Source organism: Fulmarus glacialis, unplaced genomic scaffold, assembly GCF_000690835.1.
Source record: "Fulmarus glacialis isolate BGI_N327 unplaced genomic scaffold, ASM69083v1 scaffold11464, whole genome shotgun sequence".
NCBI classification, from domain to species: Eukaryota; Metazoa; Chordata; class Aves; order Procellariiformes; family Procellariidae; genus Fulmarus; species Fulmarus glacialis.
In genome coordinates this window covers 1-9,393 of record NW_009206101.1, presented here as the reverse complement: position 1 = coordinate 9,393, position 9,393 = coordinate 1, and the positions used below count along the sequence as shown (strand labels likewise).

Here is a 9,393-nt window from a genome sequence, read left to right as displayed (position 1 = left end):
GTTTTCCCTTTCTTTTCTGCCCTATTAAATTGTCTTTATCTCAACCCAAGAGTTTTACCTTTTTTTTTTTTCTCAATTCTCTTCCCCATCCCACTGGGGGGGAGTGAGCAAATGGCTGTGTGGTGTTTAGCTGCCTGCCGGCTTAAACCACAACAGAGGGGCAGACTGCAGCTCTTTTCCAAAAGAACAAGAGTAGGATCCAGCTTTAAAATTAGAACAGGGCTGCTGCCTCCTGACACCCCTCAGAAACACACCAGAACTTGTTCTGAGTTTGGGGTACTAGAGGTGAGGACTGAGCTTCATTACAAAATGTATCTTATGAGGACACTTACGAAATTGGTTGAAATTAAGGCTTTTAAACACTGTGCTCTGGATAGTAAAAACCTAGCAGGCCTCTTTGCTGGTAACAAATCCCAGAGAGTCATGTTCCTACCAAGTCTGGGTACTGATTCCTGGATCCATGTTTCTCTACAGAGCAGAGATACAGCGCATGTTTACATTAACCAGTATTTTGGCCTGGACCCACAGCTGTCTTACAGCAGCAATGCCAGCAAAACAAATCCCTTCCATCACTGAGGTATGCTGAAATACTGCAACACTTCAGTTTCCAATTGCAGAAGGCACAGGTATAAATCAGCGTGGGAGATTTAAAGTCGTGTGGAGTTCAGGACTCTCATCCCTGCTCAGGCTGGGAAAAGAAACGCACAAGAATGAGCACGAGGCAGAATGAACATGAGACAGAAGTTCAGCCTTCCCACCAGCCCAATTCAGGGAGCAAATCTTCTGACAAGCGATACAGAAACTGCATCCCACCCTCTTTCCTGCTTTCAGGCAGTGCCAAATGACTAACTCAGCCTCCAAGGTCACTGTAAGCACTTCCTAATGGATGCTTCGCTGCCTTAAAACCTCAGCCTTCATTCCTGAGGCCTATAAAAACTAAGGAGGCGAGGCAAATGGTAAGCACTATGGCTCCTTGGGGAGTCTGTGCAGTTGAGCATTATCACCTTCTCATCAAAATGTAAAACCCAGCTCTCCTCCTCATTAGTCGCTTGCTCTTAAAATAATGATTGTAAAACGACCGCAGCTGGCCTCAAAGCTGGATGGAGCAGAACTGCGGTCTGCGTTTCTCACTTGGAATAGGTGCTTGTGGGGAGAAGGTCAGAATGAGCAGTGAAAGGTGGGTGTCAGCCCTTTTCAGGGCGTGCTGCCTTGGGCCACAGTTTCAAGATGCATGAGAAAAAATGAGCTGAAAGAGATGCTGCAGGGCAGTTAAAATGGGCCACTTACCCGGTTGTTTTAATTAGCAAGCACATGTTGGCTTCAGTGCCTGTCACTTTTGAGGGATGATGCTTATACATCCTGCTCCTTCCTTTGGTATTTCAAACCAAACAGCTTCTCGCTGCCTCTCCCTTAAAAACCCACTGGCCACAGGCTTACATGCACTAGGCAGCAGAGGTCTAAGACCTGGTTTGTGAATTTGGGCATAAGACACTTCCCCATTTGGAGGCAGGAGACAGAATGGCACTGTGTATTTGTTAGCACCTCGGAACCCACACTGACCAGTGCCAATTGTGCAGATTCACTTCTATGAAAAGAGAATCAGCTCTGAGATAATAAGCAAAATGTATTTGTTTCTTAAACTAAGGCCTAATGAATATTCAGTGAACTATCCTGTTTTCAAAGAGATACCATTATATCCCAGAAAGAGCTGAGCAGAAGAGAAGACTTTCTAGCAAAACCCTTTCATGTTTAATTAAAAATTCTGCAAATTCATGTAGTGACTGCTCTATTAAGAGTTGATCAGCTGTTCCTTCAAAATTTGTCACTGCATAGAGCCTTTTACAATTATTTCTTTTAATAACATGATTATCTGTATTAAAAGGGGTGATTCTTCCTCATATCTTGTAAGAGAGAGTTTACTTGTAAGTGCAGGTTACAGGTACTTGTCTGAATTTAGCAGACCAGGCTGGAATATTTCACAACGTAGCCAGGGTTAGCTGCAGGCTGATAAAAATAAGGAACTGTAAGATGCACTTAAAGAAGTTACTGGCCATTTAAATTGGTACAACCACTTCTCTCCTCTAGTGAGCAAAGGGAAGGACATCCACAGATGTTTGGATTACAAAGCTGCACCTAAAGTTTTAACAGGCTAGAGAGAACCCTCAGCTGGCAGCCAGTCTTTACCACACATCACCTTAGGCCTGGAGACAGGGAAATCCTTCTTCTCTAACCTAGATCCAAATATCCCCAGCGCAAGGGTAAGGCTGCATTCCCTCAGCCTCAGATACAACAAATTAAGCATCACTCGTGCACGTTAAACACCATTTTATATTCCACAGTTTGGTGCCACATGCCATCACACAGGCACGGTGCAGGTTCTTACTTCCCCTTCCCAAGCATTTTGCAAATAGGGAAGTTACCAATATTTGGAAAGAATTAATCACAATTTTCTCCTGTCCTTTGAGTTCTTCATCCCCTTTGGCAGTCCTCCTGCCATTCTTCAGCAGTTACTGAAGCTGTATTTTCTAGGCACTACCAGTTTTTGCAGCTCCTAAATTCAACTGAGCTAGTGGGAATGACCTGCTCTGCAGACATAAATTCCTCAGGCTGGCATTAGAGGACGTGATCAAAGCCAGAGGACAGACCTGCAGCACTGCAAGGGTGGGCCAAGCCTGAAAGCAAGTGAAAATACAAGATCACACAGTACTTGGGTTTGGCAAGTCCATACACAGCTTCCATCTCTTTTGCCCACAGACTTGTACGCATCTACGGGGGTTACGCTGTTGCCAAAACAGAAATATATATATATCATTTTTTAGTATTTTTTATATATATTTTAATATACATATATCTCCCTGTTTCTACCCCATCTCCACCTGACCAAACTTCCTCGTTTCTTCCTGGAAAAAATGTGCTGCTTTTGTCCACTGGCAGCACGGATACCTCAATGACAAGCTGCAGAGCGCGAGAGGGTAGTATGACCGAGCAGAACTCCCTTCAAGGTCTGAGAGCTGGCAGAGGTTACCTGAAAAAAACAGCACAACAGTCCTCAGGATCAGAAAGGCTGAGGAGGATCCATTCTAATTTTAGGCTCTCCTGGCAGCAGATGCTCTAGAGAACAGCACTGTGCAAGAAAAAGAGCCCAAGGAAACAAGTATTGTAGACAGGTCACCTTCACCAACACGTAGTCCCCTGGCTGGGCTCTGACCAGAGCCTTGCAGCCCGCAGCATCCTCCATCTCAGCGTCAGGAAAGATCACCTTGATGTTGCCGTCATTCCTCCCACACAACTCCGAGACGGAGCGCTTGCTGGGCTAAAAGGAGGACAAGGAACATTACCCGCATGGCAATAGCTCTGATTCACTGCTGGGCTTTATTGCCTCAGGAATTAATTGAGCGCTATCGCCAGTATTAAAATCCACATTCCACACTGTTAAGCACACCACGTAACAAAGTCCCGTAGCCAGAGCCGCCATGTTGACACCCACACACCAAAGCCAACGTTTCAAAGCCTGCACTAATTCAGCACTTGGCCAGAGACACATCTCTAACTCATCTCATCCCCCTGTGCTCAGCTCAGTGCTCCGGAAAAATCAAGCTGTGTGTAAACATGGTCTTGGAGTCCTAGGATCATGTGGGGAAAGTGAGAAGGGAAGGCAGAGGTGATGATTGCTGTGTGCAGCCTAAGAGCCTCTTGGCCAGCAAGAGGGGAGAAGGAGAACTGTTCCAGGCACACTCACCCCCTCCACCAGCACCAGCTGAGACTGGCCCACCATCGCCTGGTTTGCCCTTGCAGCCTCCTCTCGAAAGACAGTAATGAGCTCCTCCAGCCGCCTCTTTTTTATGTCTGCATGCACATCATCTTGCAGCCGGTGATACGCCCGGGTTTTCTGTAAACAGACAAAGCAAGTGTGGCTCCTCAATAACCAGACAGTCTGAGATCAGAACCTTGTCTGACCCCAGCCAGCTTGGCTGCTCTTCAAGCAACAACTTTCCATGCATTACAGTTTGTATTTACAATCTCAAGGAACGTTTTCAGCACCAGCAACATCCTTGAGTTCCTCACATTCTTTCTGCACCACCTTTTTGGTAGACGGTTTGATATAGGGCGCTGAGTATCAGTGGCTGTGTGAAGCAGTTCTGCAGCTCCTATGTGAGATGTGTCTGTTGCCTGTCTGTCCACAAGGACAGGCAATGGATTCTACTACTTCTAGTTCCATGTGCTGAAAGGTGATCCATACTCCTTTGCTTCCTTATGTTTCCCTCCCGTCCTCTTCCCCGTCAGCATCTTACACTTAGGAGAGCGTTCTAATGCAGGTTTGTCAACTATCCACTCTTCTCACGGAAATACCTTCTGAAAATTCACCACTTCTCTCCAGACTCGATTGACAGGATCTCTGTAGCCCAGCTACATCAGCACAATTTCTCACCAGCAAAGAAAAATGTACCTGCAGCCAGGTCTCTGCAGACATGGCTGCTTCATTGCAATGACTCTGGAGCACCTGCAGAACCAGGTCACCCAATCAGTAATCAACCCTGACGCTCACACAAGGGAGCTGGAAGCCTTTCAGACACAAAGGTGGCCCTTGCAGAATCACATACCCTAGAAGGGTTGCATGCAGGCAAAAAAATCTACTAATATACCAAGTCTTTAGGTATTATTTTCAATAGCTTTTTTTTTAGTGTCTTATTGTGAGAAACAACACTCAGGAACTAGGTGAGATACCCAGAGATAAGAGTCTTCTCCATCAGGTCCTGCACTCACCTGTCTCATGCTGTAGGCAAACAGGAATCCTACATTGTAGCGGACTTCCCGCAGCAAGGACACGGTCTGCTGGTGATCTTCTTCTGTCTCTCCACAGAAGCCGGCAATGAAATCGCTGCTTAAGGTCACTCCTATAACAGATGCAGCTTTACACTTCTCTCAAGGAAGAGACAAACACTTCACTCAAGAAAGGACAGTAAGATAGAGCTGTACTGAGCTCAGACGAAGCTAAAGGGAGCTCCTACCTGGAATGCACTCACGCACGTGGTGTACAAGCTCTAAATATGCTTCTCTTGTGTATCTGCAATGAACAACACATGCATTTGCTCATCAGAAAACCACAACATCAGTGAGGAGAAACCAGCACCCTAAATCATTGGGTAGGGCACAGGACTCTCCATGGCGATCACTCACCCTCGTTGCATGGCCTCCAGGACTCGTGTGCTTCCACTCTGGGCCGGGAGGTGAAGGTGTTTGCAGATGTTGTGTCGCTCCTGGATAAGCTGCAGGACCTGCAATGGGCAATCAGGAGACATCATCATAGGCAGCTCAACTCTACCAGGATACCAAGGGGAAAAACCTCCCCCAGGTAAAAGCCAGCAAATTGCAAACCTGCCAGTTTTAGCACAAACATTCCCCCTCCCAGGAGCTGCTGTTCCCATTCTGTGATTCTGCGTTCCCTTTGGGAAGGAAGCACAGCCCACGTCTAGCAGCTCAGAGCTGCCTGCCTGCAAGCAGAGGTCCAGGTGTTTATTTTACACTTGCCTCATCAGGAAAATCCTTGGGGTGTGGAGAGGTGAAACGGATCCTCATTTCTGGATCAATTCTAGAAACCTGGTCTAGAAGATGTGCAAAGCGCAAGCCTCCTGGTTTAGCTTTGTAGACTGTGCTAAAGCCACGACTGAGGACTGGGGCAGCAGCTGATTGAAACTGCACCTCAGACAGGTCTCGAAAGCTGTTGACGTTCTGACCCAAAAGGGTCACTTCTTTCACTCCCTACAAAAATAAACAGAGAGGAAAAAATATAACCTGGTCAGGGTGGCTAAGCTGCAAGGGCATCCACGGTTTTACTCTTACTTCAAGGAGGAGTCTCCAAGGGAAGCCCTCCCTTCCCTCTCTGTCTCAGGGTGTTACAAGGGGAATCAAAAAGCCACTGGTGGAACCCAGTGAAGGTTACCAGATGGTAACCTCATCTCCACAGATAAAGGCGGTGTCATTGGTCAAAGGTATCACTGAAAACACTTTCACTGAGAACCATCCTTCCTCCCATGGTTTAGGACAGGTGGGAAGGAGGCTCTGCCTCACCTGATCCGAGAGCATCCTCACTTCCTGCAGGATGGACGCGATGGGGCGGCTCCTTTCACGGCCACGGGTGAAGGGCACGATGCAATAGCTACACATGTTGTCACAGCCCCGCATGATAGATCTGCCGAGAGGTAAAGTACCGGTCATACTACAATCGCTCTGGAAGAATCATCCATGTTGCATCCCGCCCTGCTTTGACCTGGCCCAACACTGCTGCCTTCGGCCAACTCCCTTGGCCAGCACCAGCTCTGAACACAGCTCTGCAGCTTCCCTTTACACACCGTTCCAGCCAGAGCTGGCTTCTGCTTGCCCCTAGCTAACACCTCCTAATTTTTCATGCACGTTTCCAAGAAACTTGGAAAGCAGCTAATGAGGCGCAGACTTGCATTGCAATCTGGCAGTGATGAAAGATCCTTCTGGATCACCTTCCTTCCAGAGGTGACATTGTCCTTCTGTACTCTATGGCCACACTGAGCAGAGTCTGATTTCATGTTTGGGAATCTATTATCAAAACTAAACAAATGGAAACAAACCCAACAGAAGTTCAATGCATGGAGGATTAGAACAATTACATAGGAGAACCTGGGGCAGGACATAGCAGAAGGCAGGGGATGAGAGAGGCACGGGGATGAGAGAGGCACAGACTTTAGAAAGGCACAGACGTCAGTGGGACAGAAATCACTCGGTGCAGCATCAGGCTGAGACAATCAATGTTCTCAAAGGAGAGTAAGAGAAGCCCGCAGACAGCCAGAGCACAGGGCAGTCTCTCCAGGGCTCAGTCAGACAGGGAAGCAGCAGCGAACACTCAGTCTGGTAGACTCATGCCTCTGGGCTGCGGGGAGCGAGTGCAACCAGGCATCGCATCTCTTGGGTAGGTGCTGTCACTGACAGGTCTGTTCTGCACAGCACTATTTCCCAACCAGAGCCACAGAAACATACACAGGAAAAAAAGGTACTTACACAAACGCTGTTTTGCCACCTGCAGTAGTCTGGACAGGCAGAATATCTGCGTAAGTCTCATCTAGTGATAGCAAGACATTAGCAGCTTGCTGGCCAGACTCTGCCATGGCCAGCAGCCGGGGAAGATCACGATATGCATCAGGGCCTGCCACAATATCGACTAGCTTCTCCCTGTGCAGAATCTCCTCCTTAAGCCTCTCAGCCATGCATCCTGCCACCAAAGGAGAAGGGTCCTTGTGAGGAAGCGCCCACCCTCCGTTGCACCTCCGCACCCCTCCACTAGCTGCTTTCACCCTGCAGAAGAGGCTTTTCCCAGAGGGGAAGAGGAAACACAGCACGAAGGGATGTGGCACAACAGTGTGTGCTACCCACTGCTGCGCATCCCGCCAGGTACCTAGAATCCCGATGCGGAGAGGTAAGCGAGCCTGCTGCCGCCGGGCTTTCAGCGCCTTGAGGTGCCGCAGGCGATTCCAGATAGCCTGCTCTGCCTTCTCCCTGGGAAGCCAGGAAAACAGTGGTTATTCCAACTGTTGCACTTTAACAGTCCCCCAACATGGAGCAGCCCAAGTGCTTTGAGACAATTCAACTAAAGACAGGGAATCATCTACCTGATGGATCTGATGGCACATGAAAGTGCCATTTGTGGTGTGTGGATTGTGTCTTGACTCTATCTTACCTACCATCGTTTCACTCACTTGGGAGCATACGCACTGCAGAAACAACTCAGGGACTAAGCTCTTGCGGAGAAAAAGCCTGCCATAGCCAGCCAATATGAGCTACCTCGCAAGTGACAATGAGCATTTGATACCTTCTGCATTCAGAAAAAACAAGCAAAGTTCCCTATATATTTATATCCCAAATTGCCCCTAAATGCATTTCCCAAATTTTTAAAGTACAGACTGTACTAGAGAGACAGTCAGTTCAAGAGAAGATAGAATAAAAAAAACCTTAAAATCCTTAAAGCACAAATCTTTGCAGGTCTCTAACGGCCCATACACAGAGCTTACACTACTAAAGAGCTTCTTCTCACTATATAGAAAAGCAATGCATAGCACAATTAATGTTATACATTGCAGCATCAGCTAGCTCTACACTCAACTAAAGGGGTAGTTTCACATCTGCATGCTCTTTTCCGCACACAAGACATTTATTGCCTTGGTTTTCAAATGGTAATTCCTTAAAAACTGTCCAAAACCAGCAGTGACAAAAGTTTCCTTACCTCACGGAACAGGTGACAAGGAGAATCACGTCTGCCTAAATTAAAAACAACAAAAAAGGAAGAAGAATTTGTAAAAGCCAAACGATAAATACTTATGCCCTGCACAAATAACCTGTCGAGGCAGACTATTAACCTCACTTAACTCAGTGAAAAAGATCTGCCCAAGTACACAGTGGGTTTCCACAAACAAAGGTGCAAGAAACTAACAGAAAACAAGCAGAGTCTTCCACTAAATGGTAGAAGCAAACTCAAAGATGAGTCAGGAGCTTCCTGCTGCATCCAATTGCTCTCTGACTGAGAGGAAACCCAGCAGTTTAAAGAAAAAAAACAACCCACAGCTTTCTAGCACGCTTGTTAAGTAGCTTCCTTTACTCCACAGAACTTAGCCTCCAAAAATCACAACATCCTGCAGGACTGCGCTCCAGACGGAACCTGGGACTCGCAGGCACAGCAGCGGTGCGACATCCTCGCAGACCTGCGCTCCAGGAAAGCTGCCAAGGTGCCTTACCTCATTCAGGTCCTTTGTCCTTGCGTAGCCATTCTTCTGCAGGATGGCCCAGGCGATCTCCGTGTCATTGACGTTCATCTGGCAGCCATACGTCTCCAGGTACACTGCAACAAAGGCGGTGTGACGCAGAAGCCTGCCTTGGCGCTCACCCGTTTCTTCCTTTTCCATAGGAAGGAACCTCCAGTCCCACCACTGGAGAGACTCAGGCAAGCAGCACAACAGCTGCCTTCGCTTGCAGCCCATACAGGAAGGGTAAACCGAAAATACAGACTCTGCTAGTGGCACTGGGAAACCTGAGTGCCTCAGAGCATGTCACTCCAACACGACAGGTGTGGACTGTGGCTGGCAGAGCAGCAGAAGCTGTGTTATTACTGAGATATTAGTGCAGTGAAAACACCCCTCCCCAGGGCATCACAGCCTGAAGGCTCTACCACAGCCCCAGCTGACGGCCCAGGACATGGACCGCGGAGAGGTGCCACAGCAATCTGCTCCCCAACGCATGTTCGTGGTGGGGGAAGACGTGCCAGTGGGCATGTGGCCAACGAGCTGGACTTCTTCTAACATCAGAATAACCTTCTGGGCCCCAAAAGCACCCCAACAACTCGTTTCCACCGCGCACGCTGCAGCGACCCTCCGC

The 9,393-nt window shown here is 48.0% G+C and overlaps 1 protein-coding gene across 1 annotated transcript; it reads right to left on the bottom strand.

Moving 5' to 3' along the window:
* Window positions 1-2,944: 2,944 nt before the first annotated feature.
* Window positions 2,945-8,855, bottom strand: CDK5RAP1 (CDK5 regulatory subunit associated protein 1). The gene is made up of 12 exons (XM_009575626.1): window positions 8,757-8,855; window positions 8,249-8,283; window positions 7,424-7,524; window positions 7,030-7,240; window positions 6,070-6,190; window positions 5,530-5,760; window positions 5,179-5,276; window positions 5,010-5,065; window positions 4,765-4,895; window positions 3,740-3,889; window positions 3,173-3,313; window positions 2,945-3,025 (listed from the first exon to the last, which is right to left on the bottom strand). Exons 1-12 carry the CDS (start codon window positions 8,832-8,834, stop codon window positions 2,945-2,947), a joined length of 1,434 nt encoding a protein of 477 aa, XP_009573921.1. The 5' UTR covers window positions 8,835-8,855.
* Between the last annotated feature and the right edge of the window lie 538 nt (window positions 8,856-9,393).